This window comes from Mustela erminea, chromosome 20, assembly GCF_009829155.1.
Source record: "Mustela erminea isolate mMusErm1 chromosome 20, mMusErm1.Pri, whole genome shotgun sequence".
Taxonomy (NCBI): domain Eukaryota; kingdom Metazoa; phylum Chordata; class Mammalia; order Carnivora; family Mustelidae; genus Mustela; species Mustela erminea.
Genome location: NC_045633.1, coordinates 21,842,460 through 21,859,283, shown reverse-complemented (window position 1 = coordinate 21,859,283; position 16,824 = coordinate 21,842,460). Strand labels below are relative to the sequence as shown.

Here is a 16,824-nt window from a genome sequence, read left to right as displayed (position 1 = left end):
GTCCTGGGGTCGAGCCCCACATCCGGCTCTCTGCTCACTGGGGAGCCTGCTTCCTCCTCTGCCTCTCTGCCTACTTGTGATCTCTGTTTGTCAAATAAATAAATGAAATCTTTAAAAAAAGAAAAAATAAACAGGAGGTCCTTCAGTTATTCAATATTTATTCAATTATTCCGGTGACGACCGGACGAACAGAATAGCCCCAGGCCCCTGTGTACGCGACCTAAGACACCCCTGCCACGGCGGCCCGAGGCCGGCAGGGGGCGCGCGCGGCCCGCAGGCCACTGTCCCCCAGCCTCCTGGGCATAGGCACTCGAACCCCGAGGGTTCCTGCGTAACCACCTGCAGCGCCCCCTCCCCCGGGTCGCATCTCCCTGTCGCATGCTCCACCCACGCAACAGCCCTCCCGTCACTGTTTATTCCCACTGCTGCTCGCCCGCTCCCCCGACAGAAGCTCTAGCGCACCCAAGCAGGGGTCTCTGGGAATTTGGGTCCCTGAGACTTCCCTGTGGATCTGGAGCTGGTGGAGAACAGAGACGGGCGGGGAGTCGGAGGACCCGCCGGCCCCACGGGACCCGCACCTGCAGCTGCCGGGAGCCGGGGGCTGGGGTACTTTCAGCAGCAGCTGTAGGGCAACAGCAGGGAGGCGCAGGGGTGAGGGTGTCAGGGCAGCGGGGGTTTCTGGAGAGGGGCAGCGTCTTCGCTCCGCAAAGGCTGAGGTAGCGCAGGTGGAAGGCGGCGGGCTCCGGCCTGGCGAAGGGGAGCGGGCGGAGGGAAGGGTCCCTCCGGGGCTGGGAAGGTCCCCGCGGGGCTGGGAAGGGTCGCGGTGAGCGGAGGGGCCCGGGAGCCGTGCGGAGTGGAGGCGGGGGCGTCCCCGCACCTGGGGCCGGCGAGGGGCCACCTGGCGGCAGTTGAGCTGATGCTGGGGCGGCTCAAGCCGCCTCCCGCCGAGCGTCCAGGAAAGCAGCTCCACGCTGTAGTCTGGGTCCCCACCGCACTAGGTAGTCGGAGAACGACAAGCGTCCGGCCCCTGTGGGCTGTGGGTGGGGCTGGCCCTGTGGGCGAGGGAGGGACCCGTGGACCAGGGAGGAGGGGCTGGTGGGCGGGGGAGGGACCAGTGGGCCAGGGAGGAGGGACCGGTGGGCCAGGGAGGAGGGGCTGGACCGAAGGGCAAGGGAGGGGCTGGTGGGCGAGGGAGGGACCTGTGGTGAGGATGCTGCGTCAAGGATATTGGGCTGAGCGGAGCCTGCGGTTTCACTGAGCATGACAGCCTGCGCTCGCTCACGCAAGTGACAGGCGCGATCGAGGCCTTTAAACAAAAGCTCTGATTTCCTTCGCCGCAAGCAGGCTTCAAACCCCGGGAGAATCCCGGGGTCTGAGTCAAAGCCACCCTCGGATGCTGGGAGAGCCCCGCCCAGCGCCGGATTCCCGGCCGGCTGCTCGCTGGCGCTCCGCCCCCGGGCGCTGCCGTCCAATCCCGGGTTGCTCCCGCCTCCTATGCGAGCTGTGACCCCGCCTCCACACGCGGATTGGTCAGGGCGCCAGTTCGGCTCCGCGCGGCGAAGACCCGGAGCATGGAAATTCGCCCAAGGAATGCCCCCGCCCAGCCCTGCTGCGCATGCTCGCTCGGTGACCCCAGCTTGAGGTGACGGCCCGAACCGAGGCGTGTCCCCAAGCAGGAGGTTGCGGGACCTGCTGCGGTTCGGACGCCGGAGAGGGAGGGCTCTGCTGCCGCCGCCGTCCAGCCGCGCCCGGTGAGGACGGGCCCCAGCGGGCCAGGGAGGGTCCCGGGTCCCACGGCGTGCCCGGCCCTCCCCGGGATCCCTAGGGCTGCTGATGCTGGGAGGGGGGTCACCCGGATCTGCATCCGGGAGCTCAGGCCGCCTCCTTCCTCCGGCTCTTCCTTCCCCCATCCCACCCCACTCCGGACTGAGACCTGACGCCCCCAGTCAAGGGTGCCGGCACTGGTCTGCCTTTCCTTGACCACACCCAGTACTGCCCCCCTCCCAGCAGCCACCCTCAGCCTCGTCCCACTCTGGCAGTTGGAGTTGTGAGATATTGGGGCGGGGGGGAAACCCCCCGGAGGCTTGCTGACGAGATGGTGGTACTAACCGTGGGGGAGGGGCCATTTGGGTGCCGCACGGACAGGTCTGATGACAAATTACAATTACAAAATACAGCTACCCAAGGGCCAGGGCGCTGAGGGGAAGGAGGGGGCATTACCTGAAATTCCCACGGTGGGCAGGGTCTCCCCCATGTACCACAGACTAGCAGCCCTTGACCTTTTTTGGATCACTGCTGCCTTGAGACTCTCCCTGTGGGAGACAGTTCTGTGGGAGCCGCGTGGGACAGCGATGATCTGGGGCATAGCTGCCAGCACCCCCAGGAGTTGGCTAACAGCATTCCCTTGCCTCCTGCTATTCAGAACCGCTGCCAAATTCGCCACTGTTCCCGTGATACATGGGGAACCAGCCGGGAGAGGGTAAGAGCTTTTGTGGTCGTGGTGAGGGCACAAATGCTGGTGGATGTTGGTGGCATTTTCCTCCCATATGTGTGGAGGTACTTCTCTTGAGCCCTCCTCAGTGGCCAGGCAGGGTTCACGCCTTCCAGAGCCTCAGGAACAAGGGATCGGACTTTGTATTAGTTATCTATTGCTGCTGTAACAAATAATCTCAAATGTAGATGCCTTAAGTGACACAGCTTTGTAACAGTCTTATAGCTCTGGAGGTCTGAAGTCTGACGTGGGTCTCATGGGGTCAAGACCAGGTACCCGTTCCCGGAAGCTCCAGGAGAGACAATGTGCTCCTTACTCTTCTTCCTCCTGGACACCTCAGGAGGAAGCCTGCCACTCCCCCCATAACCCTGCCTCCTACTTCAAAGCCCGCACCATCCAGGCTCTCTGACCCTGCTTCCATTCTGCTTTCTCCTTCCCTCTTCTGCCTTCCTTTTGTATTTTTTAGGACCCTTGTGATTGGACCCACCAGGGTCACCAAGCTGCTCTCCTGCTTCAGTAACTTTCACGCCATCTGAAGACTTTGCCCTGTAGGTTCCAGGGATTAGGACCATTAAGCCATGATTCTGCTTCCCAGCATCTCAGGGCCTCCTGCCAGTTCCTAACGTTGTATGATTTGAGGTTCACACTGAGCCATCTTGACACTTCTGGGTCGGCTTTGTGCAGACCCATGTCATGATATCGGGTTAGGATGAGTGGGTGACTGGAGGTCAATGGTGATTTCAAACCATGGGATTTCACATGAAAAGAGGGAGGGTGTCAAGTGAGGGGAGTGCACTATTAATACCTTTGCTCTTTTTAATTCATTTCTACATCGCTTTTAAAAAACTCTGTTAATTCAGGGTGCCTGGGTGGCTCAGTTGGTTAAGCGTCCAACTCTGGATCTCAGCTCAGGTCATGATCTTAGGGTTGTGACCCCTGTGTTTTTTTTTATTTTATTTTCCTATTAAAAAATAAAATAAAAATTCTGTTCCTTCAGGGAGCTTTCACTGAGTGAAATTTAGCTTTCAAAAAATATATATTAGGCTTAAAATAGATACCTTTCAGGTCTTCCCTCCACACCTAGAAAATTGCTAGAAGGATGACTCCAGAAAAGAGGCTGATCCAGCCAAAGGACATGTCTACTCCTGTTCATGGAGAGATGGATAAAAGTTCAATCCATGAACTAGCAATTACAGACTTCCCACGGGAAGGGCCTATGGCTCTCGAAGTATCAGAGCCAAATGGGGTATTGGTTAAAAAAAAAAAAAGTGGCTTCTCAAGCCCATCTCCAGACACCTTGAGTGGGGATGGTAGGGGGAGTGGTTCCGGAGTGTGCATTTGTCCCAAGAACCCCAGTGATCCTTAGGTATGGTGAAGTTGGGAGACCACTGGTTGTAGATTTCATTTCCCTTTGTCCTTATATCTAACAGTTTTATGGAGCTAATTCTCATCCTGTGGAGCTCCCTCTCTCACCAGGTGCAATTCAGCTGCTTTTGATTTATTCATAATGCTGCGCAACCATCGCCACGGTCAGTTTTAGAAGAAGCTCTCCCTGCTGGCAGCCACTCCTCATTCTCCTGCTCCCCCCCAACCCCTGCCCCAGCCTACCACACAGCTACTGTCTCCAAGGACAGATAGTTCCACTCTACAGATTGTCTGGTCTCTAGGTCATTTTATGTACATGGAATCCTATGCTACATGGTCTTTAATGACTGGCCTCTTTGACTCAGCATAATCTTTTAAAGGTTCACCCATGTTGTAGCACAATTTTTTTAAATTGCCAAACAATATTCGATTGTATGGGTAGGCTATCTTTTATCCAATCAGGTGCTGATGGTTAATTGAATTGTTTCCACTTTCTGGTGACAGTGATTAATACTGCTATGAACAGGGGCGCCTGGGTGGCTCAGTGGGTTAAGCTGCTGCCTTCGGCTCAGGTCATGATCTCAGGGTCCTGAGACCGAGGCCCACATCAGGCTCTCTGCTCAGCAGGGAGCCTGCTTCCTCCTCTCTGTCTGCCTGCCTCTGCCTGCTTGTGATCTCTCTCTGTCAAATAAATAAATAACATCTTTAAAAAAAAATACTGCTGTGAACATTCACATACAGCTTTTTAAAAGATTATTATTTATTTGTTAGAGAGAGAGAGAGAGTGCAAGCAGGGGGAGTGGGAGAGGAAGAAGGGCTCCCTGCTCAGCAGGGAGCCCGATGCGGGACTTGATCCCAGAACCCTGGGATCATGACCTGAGCCAAAAGTAGACACTTAACTGACTGAGCCACCCAGGTACCCCTAACAAACTTTTTTTTTTTTTTTTTTTTTTTACAAACTTTTTTTTTAAGATTATTTCAGAGAGAGAGGGGGAGTGCAGGGGAGAGGGGCAGAAGGAGAATGAGAGGGAATTCCAAGCAGACTCTGCTCTGAGTACAGAGCCCGATGTGGGGCTTGATCTTACAATCCCGAGATCATAACCCCAGCCAAAACCAGGAGTCAGATGCTTAAATGACTGCACCACCCAGGCGCCCCTCGTGGACAGGTGTTTATGTGGACACTTGATTCTGGTTCCCTTATGCATGTACTTGGAATAGAATTGCTGGGTCACGTGATAACTTTGTGCTCAGTGTTTCGAGAAGCCGCTGACATTCCCATTATTAGTATAAGAGGCTTCTAGTTTCTCCTCATCCAAACCAACACTTGTTATCGGGTGTGTGTGTGTGTGTTCGTTTTATTATGTCCATCCTGGTGGTGTGAAGCCGTCTGTCATGGTTTTACCCAGTGTTCCTCTCGTGACGAATGACGTTGAGCATCACATATGCTTACTGGCCATTTGTATTTCTTCTTCGGAGAAAGGCTTATTCAGCACTTTTGCCCATTAAATTGGGTTGTTAGTCTTTTTTTTTTTTTTTTTTTTTTTTTTTTTTTTTTTTTTTAAAGATTTTATTTATTTATTTGACAGAGAGAAATCACAAGTAGATGGAGAAGCAGGCAGAGAGAGAGAGAGAGGGAAGCAGGCTCTGCCGAGCAGAGAGCCCGATGCGGGACCCGATCCCAGGACCCTGAGATCATGACCTGAGCCGAAGGCAGCGGCTTAAACCACTGAGCCACCCAGGCGCCCCGGGTTGTTAGTCTTTTTGTTACTGAGTGTGGAATTCATAAATTCCACATACAATTCCCTCATCAGAAATAAGAGTTGCAAAAATTCTTTCCCACTCTGTGGGCTGTCTTGAGCCTCTGGATGATGTCCTCTGGTGTCCTCCCACAAAAGTATTGAAGTTTGGTGGGGTCTGGTTATCTCTTTCTTCTTTGGTCACATGTACTTTTCATGTCATATTGAAGAAAGCTTTGCCCGATTTAAGGTCATGAACATTTACTCCTCTCTCTCCTTTTTTTCCTTAAGAGTATTTTAAAGTTAATGCTTGTATGTGGTGTGAGGAAGGGGTCCAACGCTACGGGCTTGCATCCCCAGGTCCAGGGGAAGCCTGCAAGCTTGAAGAGTGGGCTGGCTCCAGAAGATGTGCACTGAAGCGATCTGTGTGTGGGTTGGGTCGGATGGCCTGGGCTGGGGCTTCCGCCATCAACTTTTCTGCCCAGAGTGGCTCTAGCAGGGGCCGTGTCTTTTCTGTGGCTGTGTCTTTTCTGTGGCTCCACGTTCCTCCAGGACTGCTATGTCACACTGGGGGACATGTTCCTCCAGGACTGCTATGTCACACTGGGGGACAGGATGGGCGGGGCAGAGAAGGACTGTGCTGGGGAAGCAGAGGTTGGCTTGTCCCAGGGCTGAACTGGGGGGCTGGGGACAAGAGGGATACAGAGACACTGATCCCAGGGGTGCCTTGGTCAGGTGACCCGTTACCAGGTGGATTTCCTTGAGGGCTCACCCACTGCGGGGGTGGGTCTCCATGTCTGTCACAGCCCAAGAAGTCTCTGCGTTTATGTCTAGTGGCCAAGGGACTGGAGATGAGCGGTTGCAGGGGACAAGGCACCCTAATCGCATCCCTGACTCCTCTCACGGATGGGGTCTTGGAAAACTTCGGAAATCGGGGCATGCCCCCCTCAGGCCATGTGTGTTGGGAAGGGTTCCAGGAAACAGTGAGGACCGTAAACCGGGTTGATAAACTGGGTCAGGGGCAGGTAGGTATCTGTGAGCCTTCCGTTGCCGGGATGCCGAGAAGGGCAGGGGAGATACCTGCTAAGGATGAGGTCTTGTTTCTGGGCTAACACTGTACACTGAGAAAGACCCTGCCATCTGCCCACCACTCAGGTGCCCCCAAAAGTCCACTCCACACTGCCCTGCCAGGGGCCCCTGTAATACGTCCTTTCTGCTTCTCCAGCCCAGAAGCCAGGGGTCCTGGAGTGACTGAGGATTCTCTGCACACCTCTACCGCCTTGTCTCCTCCCAGCTGAGGCAGCGCCCCGGCTCAGGTACAAGGTCACTGCCCTCTGGGCGTCCCAGCATCTCTCAAGTGCTGCATGGTCCAGGGCCTCTGGCCCAGGCCGGGGGACAGATCAGGCTGTGAGTCCAGACAGTCCCGCCTCTCAGAGCCAGACGTCTCCTTTGTGGTCTGCAGGGTGCCTGCGGGTGCCCAGCTCGGTCTCCCTGTGACACAGTGTCAGGAGGAGGGACATCGGGTATCCTGGGAGGGTCCGGGACCTGAGCGCATCACCCGCGTGCTGGTCTCTGAAGCTTGGTGCTCAGGAAGGCCAGTTACCGTCATCCTGGATGAGGCACACCAGGTCCTGTGCGGGGTCGGGCTCTAGAACCCCCTCCACTCGACTCCTGGCTCTGCACTTCATGGATTTTGCCTCCTTCCTTAGGACAGAGCCCCTGGACTGCCAGCTTCCCGAGCTGGGAGGAGGAGGAAGAGGACAAGAACTCCACCTGCTGGGTCCTGAGCGTGGTCGCAGGGACGACCCATCATCCCAGAATGCCCCTGCCGGAGCCCAGCGAGCAGGACGGCGAGAGTGTGAAGTCTGGCCAGGAGCCATCCCCGGAGTCCTCTCAGCCAAGCACAGATGTCGTCCCCGCTGCACCCAGGAAGCCCAGAAAGTTCTCCAAACTGGTCCTGCTGACGGCCTCTAAGGACAGTGCCAAGGTGGCAGGGGCCAAGCGCAAAGGAGTGCACTGCGTCATGTCCCTGGGGGTGCCCGCCCCTGCCACCCTTGCCAGAGCCCTCCTCAAGATCCATCCTGAGGCTCAGAGGGCCATCGAGGCGCCCCCCCAGGAGCCTGAGCAGAAACGCAGCAAGCCGGACATAGGTGAGGCCCCGGCAGTCATAGTACGCACCGTGTGAGGAAGACCTTCCCGAGGCCGGAAGTCCCCTGACACCCGGGAGCCTGGGATCCAGAGGCCGGGCTGGCTCTGGACGGCGTGCATGTGCTGTCCACACTATACCGCAGTGTAGGACCTGCATGTCTATAGGCCTCCACACACGTGTGTCTGTGTGTGGATTGGCCTGGGAGGGTGAGCTTGTGTGTCCCTCCAGGTGTGTCTCTGTGGGTCCTGGGCCTATTTCTGTCCATTCTGCTCTTATGTGTCTATGTGTTTGTGTGTCTCTGAGGCCCCAGGCAGGCCCCCCATGCCCCACCCGGCTTGCTGCAGGCGACACTGGAACATGGATGCATTCTTTGAGCGTGGGGTCCTGAGGGGTGCTTGAGGGAGGGGATGCCCAGTAGCTGGGGAAGAGATGAGCTGGGTTTCTTCCCAGCTGGAAGTGGGGTCTGCTGGACCCTGAGGAGACGGGGACCATAAAACCACCATTTGCTGCCTGTGAACAGGTGGCCCCCTTGGAGCCAGCCAAGGCACTCGGCCTGGGTAGTGCAGGGGGCCCCACGCGCTGATGGAAGGGTAGGAGTGAGAGGTCTGAAGTCCTAGGGAATTCCTAGTCCATGGCTTCCTTGGAGTTTCGGGGGACCCAAGGGAGCCCTCAGCTTCCCTCAACGGCTAGGTGGGAGCCAAGCTCAAGAAGTGGAGGCCCCGCCACAGCCCATCCAGCTCACCCTTGAGTGTTCCTGCTGTCCAGTCCTGCTCCCAGTGCGCCCTCGAGTCCGCCTGCTGCCTCCCACCAGTCCCAGGGGTGGAGGGAGCAGGACCCATGATCTGTGGGGAGGTGGGGCTCACGGAGCTAAGTCACCACTCTGAGGCCACCAACTGGTCATTGCAGAGGGTAGAGAAGGAAGTGTCAGGCCAGAGCCTGTTCTTCTCTGGGAGCTGGGCGGTGGGCCATCCCCTGGTCCCTTCCACCCCGTCTCAGACCTCTGCATGCTTCTCAGATCTGCCTGGGCTCTTGGACCACGTGGGCCCCACCCACCCGCCATGGCCCCTTGGCAGGAATTAAAACGAAGCCACCGGTCCTCAGCTAGAGGGCTGGAGGGCAGAGCTAGGACTACATTTCAGCCCCACAGACTCCCCTAGGCAGGTGCTTTTGGGCAGTGAACAGCCCCATCAGCCTGTCACCCTGCATCTACCTCCAGGCCTGGTCCCCAGACTTTCCCACCTCTTACACCATTCCAGGCCCTGTGGTGGGGGTAGCAGTGGCTTTCTTGTTCTCAGCCCAGATCTGGCCCAAAGTTCCCTGGAAATGACTTTAACAGCCTCTTTGTCCCTGGCCTGGTGGCTGTGGGGAGCATGTCTCTGAAATCAGCTCTGATTTCTGAAACTCAGCCAGTAGCATCCCACAACATCCCCCTGCTGGCTGAGAGCTTCAGGCCGTGGGTTGCCCCCCACCCCCACCCCGCAGCCCTTTTCCTGGGATACCAGCCTGACCCACTCCCTTCTCTTCCAGACGGAAAAGAAGATGGAAAGTTGGCAGGGCAGTCTGCCCCCAGGACCGAGGTGGTGGGGGAGGAGCCCATCGCAGACGCCGTCATGCCCAACACGCTCCTGTAACTCTGACAAACACGGGTATGCCCTTACTGGGTCAATGAACTTGGCTGTGACTTCCGCTGGGGACCCAGTTGCAACTGATTTTCACTCTCAGACATTGTGTAATGTTTTCCAAATCAAGTATAAATTACTTTTATAAACAGAAAAAAAAAAAAAAAACCTCAAACAGGATCAAAGAAGCTATATGCTAGGTCCCATTATGGGCAGGTTTTAAACCCTTCTGTGGTCCTTTGAGACCCCACTTGCAAAGGACCCACGTGGGTCCTTTGAGAGGCCCACCAGCCCTCCCAGGGCTCTTTCCCAGGACCCCAGCCCCTCCACCTGGAGAGCCATCACTGGCCCAGAGACTAGGTAGGGTCTCTGAATTTTCTCCTTCCTGCTGCTCCTGGTCTGAAAGGGGGACATTGGGACCCCCCCCCAGGCCTGAGCCCCTGGGCAGGCTTTCTGGCCCCTCCCTGATCGTCCCTCCCAGGCCTGTTCCCAGGAGGCTTCAGCCTGCTGGTGCCAGATCATCAGGAGGCTCGCCTCCTCCAGGAAGCCCACCACCTGACAGCTTCCCCCACCCCTCATGGGGGCCTGTGTTCGTGGCTGTTGGGGGTTTTGCCGGGGAGGGTGTGGGCCTGCAGTATGGCAGGCCGATCCCAACAGAAGTGTACGATAACCCTACCATGTTCCTTCTGGGGGTGTTTTGGGGGCTGAGATTCCTGGGCACCCAAGCCCGTCCCCTCCATTCACCCTGGGTGTCACCCCTGGAGGCCCCCCCACAGGAAAGGCTTAGTTCAGCCTCCTTCACCTCCCGTGGTCTTCGTTTTGTGAAAACTGCCATCAGGCAAAGGAAACAGATTATTTCTAAAAAGTTGAGACCAGAGGCCTTACGTTTTTGAACATCAGTTTTCCGAATTTAGCCTGTATCTATGGACCCCTCTAGGCAAAGGGAGTTCCTCAGCCCCCTCCTGGCCCAGCTCCTCCCTGGTTATCCCTGTATCCCTCCAGCGAGGTTGTTACATTTATATTCTGTAACCATCCTTTGAAACGTTCCTTTGTCTTCATTTGATATTTAAATAGATTCCCGCTCCCCACCACGTTTCTCCTTTCCTGTGGCTCTGGGTCATCCCCTTGGTGGGCTGGTGGTCAGTTGACAAGAAGGTTGGAGGAGTTGGTGGTGGGGCGCCCCCTGAAGGCAGAGTGAAGAAGGCGTTGGGGGGACAGGGGGCTGGCTAGGGGCGACTTGGTGCGGCTGGGCCTGCTGTCCCTGCTGTCCTGGCCGCTGGCAGTACATGGTGGGCAGTGGCTCTGGGTCTGGGGGCTGGGAGCCCATAGGGAGGATTCCAGGCTCATGATGGGGAGTGGGTGGCTGGGGAAGGATTTACACAGATGAGGGACAGGGTTAGCCTCATTTTACAAAGCCCTCAGGCACCATGAAGGGAACGGACTAGAAGTGTCCAATGTGGCTTCTGAAAGGCTGGCAAGGAGGCCACCACAGCCTTAAGGGAGAGGAGATAGGGGAGGTCGTGGTGCTGGCAAGACCTGACATTGGGTCAGTGACCGGTTGTCCCATCTGGGAGGGACAGTGTCGGCAATCAGGAGGAGAGTTGATGTGTTCCTGTGAAGAGTGGTTCCCTCAGATGTTAGAGCAGAAGATCCTCAGAGGTCACAGAGGTAAGTAAGCGCTGGGTCTCTGCACTCTGTGCGTGTGTGGGATCTTCATTATAGAGCAAAGGGGGCTCTGAGTCAAGAGTCAGCGTACCTGTGAGGCTCCATCTGTTCAGCTCAGGTCACCATCTCAGGGCCATGAGATGGAACCCCACTGGGCGTGGAGTGTGCTTAAGATTCTCTCCCTCTATCCCTCCCTTCTCCTGCCCTCCCCTTAAAAAAAAATGTAAATAGGATGACTATACACTTCCTTCCAAACATAATTTAATACTCTTCGAACTGAAAAAAAAAGGGGGGGGTAATTCATGTTCATTGAAATAAATACATACCGATTATGGAAAATATATTACAGATATCTCCAGTAACTCATCTAGATATGTCTATAATATATATATTTTTAAGATTTTATTTATTTCTTTACAGAGAGAGAGAGAGCACAGCAGGTGGGGGAGGGTGGGGAAGCAGGCCCTCTGCTGAGCAGAGAGAGAGATGCAGGGCTCCATCCCAGGACCCTGAGATCATGACCTGAGCAGAAGGCAGAGTCTCAACCCACTGAGCTACCCAGGCGCCCCCATGATATTTTTCATATTCAGAAAACTGGGATGATCCAGGTAATTTTCTCTTAATCCATTACGAATGTGTTCCCAACGCGGTTTTACGGACTGCAGCACGCCGCTACGGGGACGGAAGCCCATGCATCCCGCACACCTGCCGCGGCTGCACCCGGTCCTCTCCAGCTGATCAGCAATCCCATAAATTGCCCTGGATTTTCCTGGGACGAAGCTCTAGACGGGAGACCGCGGCTCACGGGGAGGACCACCAATGGGATTTGGTGGTCCCATGCTCCCGGCGGGACGGAGGGCCCGCCCCCAGCGTCCTTGCCCCCGGCACCCGCGCCGTCTCCGAGAAGATGGTAATCAGAACTAAGACAGCGGCAGCACGCTTCGCGTCTCGGGCAAGCACGGCCTCCGCGCGCTGGCTTCGCGCCGCGCGCACCGGGGCCGAGGCGGCCGGTAGCCGGCAGGGGGCGCGCGCGGCCCGCAGGCCTCGGTCCCGGAGCCTTCCCAGGAGAACGAGCGCTCCGGCTCCCATCTGCCTTCCGCAGCGCTGGGCGTAGGCGCTTGAGCCCCGAGGGTTCCTGCGTAACCACCTGCTGCGCCCCCTCCACCGGGTCGCATCTCCCTGTCGCACACTCCACCCACGCAACAGCCCTCCCGTCACTGTTTGTTCCCACTGCTGCTCGCGTGCTCCCCCGACAGAAGCTCTAGCGCACCGGAGCAGGGGTCTCTGTGAATTTGGGTCCCGAGACGTCCCTGTGGATTCGGGGCTGGTGGAGAACAGAGACTGGCCGGGAGTCGGAGGACCGGCCGGCCCCACGGGACCCGCACCTGCACCTGCCTGGAGCCGGGGTCTGGGGTCCTTCCAGCAGCAGCTGTAGGGCAACAGCAGGGAGGCGCAGGGGCGGGGGTGTCAGGGCAGCGGGGGTTTCTGGAGAGGGGCAGCGTCTTCGCTCCGCAAAGGCTCCGCGCAGCCGGAAGGCGGCGGGCTCCCGCCCGGCGAAGGGGAGCGGGCGGATCGAAGGGTCCCCGCGGGGCTGGGAAGGGTCGCGGTGAGCGGAGGGGCCCGGGAGCCGTGCGGAGTGGAGGCGGGGGCGTCCCCGCATCTGGGGCCGGCGAGGGGCCACATGGCCGCAGTTGAGCTGATGCTGGGGCCGCTCAGGCCGCCTCCGGCCAAGTGTCCAGGAAAGCAGCTCCACACTGTAGTCTGGGTCCCCACCGCATTAGGTAGTCGGAGAACAAGCGTGCGGCGCCTGTGGGCTATGGGTGGGGCTGGACCTGTGCGCGAGGGAGGGACCCGTGGACCGGGGAGGAGAGGCTGGTGGACGAGGGAGGGACCAGTGGGCCAGGGAGGAGGGGCTGGGTCTCTCGGGTCCTGAGATCTACCACCTGAGCGGAAATCCAGAGTCAGCCCCTAACGGATTGTGTTACCCAGGCACCCCTGTCTGCCGTTTTGTTTCCATAATTTCACACCTATAGGAAAGTTGCAAAACGTGTAAAAAGATTCCTATCTGCTCTTCACCCAGATTTCCCAAATGTTAGGAAGAAAGCCAGCCACGGGGCAGTATTTATAATAGCGGGATTTAGAACCGCAACGTTCACCAAGAAAAGAACTACGGGCGCCTGGGTGGCTCAGGGGGTTAAGCCTCTGCCTTTGGCTCGGGTCATGGTCCCAGGCTGCTGGGATAGAGCCCCGCATCGGGCTCTCTGTCCAGCAGGGAGCCTGCTTCTCCGTCTCTCTCTGCCTGCCTCTCTGCCTACTTGTGATCTCTCTCTGTCAAATAAATAAAATCTTAAAAAAACAAAACTAAATTGTGTAGCCAATGGTATAGAAATACTATAACAATAGGGCGTGGTTTACAATGTAGAGTTTAGTGAAAAGGCAGAGACCTTTGCTGTGCAGTGTTTTCTCAATGATGTAAAATTTAAAATAGAGATTTGTTTCCAAAAGGATGGAAAAGAGTGGCTCCTGGGTGGCTGAGTCTGTTAAGCTTCAGCCCCTTGATTTCTGCTCAGGTCATGATCTTGGGGGTGGTGAGATCCAGCCCATGTCCTACACTGCACTCACTCAGTGCAGAGTCATCTTGAGATTCTCTCCCTCTCCCCCTCCTCCCAGTCTCCTCTCTCTCTCTCTAAATGAATCCATAAATAAGATCTTTTTTTAAAAATTTAGAATATGATACCTAGAAACAGAAGGAACCAGAACAGCCAAAACCATCCTGAAAACAAAGTTGGGGGCGCCTGGGTAGCTCAGTGGGTTAAGCCTCTGCCTTCAGCTCAGGTCATGATCTCAGGGTCCTGGGATGGAGCCCACATTGGGCTCTCTGCTCAGTGGGGAGCCTGCTTCCCCCTCTTCCTCTTCCTGCCTCTCTGCCTACTTGTGGTCTCTCTCTGTCAAGTAATTTTTTTTTTTTAAAAAGGACAAAGTTGGAGAACTCACACTCTCTGATTTCTAAACTCAAAGGAGCAGTAATCAAGACAGTGTGGTATTGGTGTAAAAAGAGCCATAGATCAATGAAATAAAGGGGAGAGTCCAGAAATAAACCCTCTGATTTATGGCCAACTGAGTTTCATTGAGGGCACCAAAACTACCAAATGGGGGGAACAACAGTGTCATTCTCAACATGGTAGTGGGACCACTAGGATATCCATGTGCATAAGAATGAAGTTGGAACCCTACCTCACCCCATATTAAAAAAAAAAACAAAACTGGGCGCCTGGGTGGCTCAGTGGGTTAAGCCGCTGCCTTCGGCTCGGGTTATGATCTCAAGGTCCTGGGATCGAGTCCCACATCGGGCTCTCTGCTCAGCAGGGGGCCTGCTTCACTTCCCCTCTCTGCCTGCTTCTCTGCCTACTTGTGATCTCTGTCTGTCAAATAAATAAATAAAATCTTAAAAAAAAACTGAAAATGGGTCTAAGACTCAAATGTTAAGAGTTAAAATCTAAAACTCCTAAAATACATATGGAGTAAATCTTTGTGAATGGGGATTAAGCAGTGATTTTTTTTTATAAATTTGTGTCATTTTTTAAAAGATTTTATTTATTTATTTGAAAGACAGAGATCACAAGTAGGCAGAGAGACAGGCAGAGGGAGAGGAAGGGAAGCAGGCTCCCCGCTGAGCAGAGAGCCTGATGTGGGGCTCAATCCCAGAACCCTGGGATCATGACCTGAGCTGAAGGCAGAGGCTTTAACCCACTGAGCCACCCAGGCGCCCCAGGCACTGATTTCTTTTTAAAATTGTATTCACTTATTTGAGAGAAAGAGAGAGCATGAGCAAGGGGCAGGGGCAGACTCCCCTTGGAGAAGGGAGCCCCATTAGGGGCTCAATCCCAGGACCCTGGGGCTGGACCTGAGTCAAAGGCAGATACTTAACTAACTGAGCCATCCAGGCAACCCTAAACAGTGATTTCTTAGATATGACACCAAAAACACAAGCCACAACAGCAAAAAGTGAAATTGCATTGTTTTTGTTGTTCAGTTTGGGCACTGGGGGAGTAAAAACGTCATGCTTTCAGAATGTGTTGGCTAAATCACAGGGGTGAAAAGTGCAGTCTAGGGAGTACAGTGATAGTGTAATAACCTTGCATAGTAACAGGTCTGATTACGCTCATTGTGATGTGCTGTTGCCTAGTGTATGGAATTGTCCAGTCACTGTGTTGTACACCTGACATTGATATAACATTGTCAGCCAGACTTCAATAAGAAAAGCAAAGTGTAAAACAAGCGATTAACAATAAATATGGGAGGGATGCCTGGGTGGCTCAGTTGGTTAAGCAGCTGCCTTCAGCTCAGGTCATGATCCCAGCGTCCTGGGATCGAGTCCCACATCGGGCTCCTTGCTCGGCAGGGAGCCTGCTTCTCCCTCTGCCTCTGCCTGCCATTCTGTCTGCCTGTGCTCGCTCTCTCACCCTCTCTCTCTCTGATAAATAAATAAAATCTTAAAAAAAAAAAAGAAGAAAAAAAAAAAACAATAAATATGGGAAAGCTGGGCACCAGGGTGTCACAGTCCATTAAGCATCTGCCTTGGGCTGGGGTCTCATGATCTTGGGGTCCTGGGATTGAGCTCTCTGCTCAGCAGCAAGTCTACTTCTCCCTCTTCCTCTGTGATCTCTCTCCGTCTCTCTCAAGTAAATGTATAAAATCTTAAAAAAAAATTTTTTTAAAAACCCAGGCTAAGTGAAATAAGTCAGACATAAAACACCACATATTGTATGATTCCATATATATGAATGTCCAAAATAGGCACATCTATAGGGACAGAAAGCTGAATAGTAGCCTGGGGTTCAGGGCTGAGGAATGTTTCAACTGTGGCTACAGGATTCTTCCTGGAGTAAAAATATTCTAAAACTGATTGTGCTGATGTTTGCACAACTTTATGAATATGCTAAAAAAACGGAATTGTACATTTTATTTATTTATTTATTTATGCAAATCTCCTTAATGGAAGCCTAAAGAAATACTAGAGGTTCTCATTTGAGCTTTGGCAGTCAGCCTTTTACAACATCCATGTAATCCATGTCATGTCGCCTTTGCAGTATTCCACAGGGACCTCTAAGAACCCCCAGATTACACTTTGAGAACCATTCTTCTACTGTAAAATTCGTATTTCCCCCTTTGTAATTAATAAGTATCTTTGGGATTATGTAAATACCATTTCCTTGTTAAGCTCTCACCCTCCAACTTTAGAGGCCATTAATAATTTTTGCCGAAATCAGCCATTAATTAGGATGGTTGACAAATGATGATTTTCTGCATCCTCTCTTCTGCATTTCTGAGTTGGGCTCCTACAGTAAGAGCGAGCCTTCCCTTCTCCCCATTTATTTATTTATTTATTTATTTATTTATAGAAAAAGAGTGCTGCAGGCAGGGTTGAGGGTGAGGGGTGGGATGGGGGAAGGGCAGAGGGAGAGGGACAATCTCCAGCAGACTCCACACCCAGCAGAGAGCCTGATTAGGGGTTCCATCCCACGACCCTGAGATCATGACCCCAACCAAAACCCAGAGTCAGACGCTTAGCCAACCGGGCCACCTAGGTGCCCCTACTTATTTATATCAGTATCAACTCTTAGGTTCTTTTATTCAAAGTTACAATCCGTTATTACCAAAATTCACTGTGTTTTGCATCTCAAATTGACGCGGCTTTGCGGTGGGGTCATTTGAAGGTTTCAACAAGGTGTATAAGAAATTTCCTTCTGCTGGCGAAGTAAAGTGACAGGTCTAATACGATATTTAACCAAATGCTCC

The 16,824-nt window shown here is 54.2% G+C and overlaps 1 protein-coding gene across 1 annotated transcript; it reads left to right on the top strand.

The window, feature by feature from the left end:
* Positions 1 to 1,533: 1,533 nt before the first annotated feature.
* Positions 1,534 to 11,174, top strand: FLYWCH2 (FLYWCH family member 2). Its single transcript, XM_032327792.1, has 4 exons — positions 1,534 to 1,751; positions 6,818 to 6,908; positions 7,302 to 7,742; positions 9,269 to 11,174. Exons 3-4 carry the CDS (start codon positions 7,412 to 7,414, stop codon positions 9,370 to 9,372), a joined length of 435 nt encoding a protein of 144 aa, XP_032183683.1. The 5' UTR covers positions 1,534 to 1,751; positions 6,818 to 6,908; positions 7,302 to 7,411; the 3' UTR covers positions 9,373 to 11,174.
* The last annotated feature ends 5,650 nt before the right edge of the window (positions 11,175 to 16,824 follow it).

Bases quoted from the DNA above. Each gene is read 5' to 3' on its own strand.
- FLYWCH2 (XM_032327792.1), top strand. From the start codon at position 7,412: ATGCCCCTGCCGGAGCCCAGCGAGCAGGACGGCGAGAGTGTGAAGTCT. The intron at 7,743-9,268 runs GTGAGGCCCCGG...CTTCTCTTCCAG, and splicing joins ACGCAGCAAGCCGGACATAG to ACGGAAAAGAAGATGGAAAG.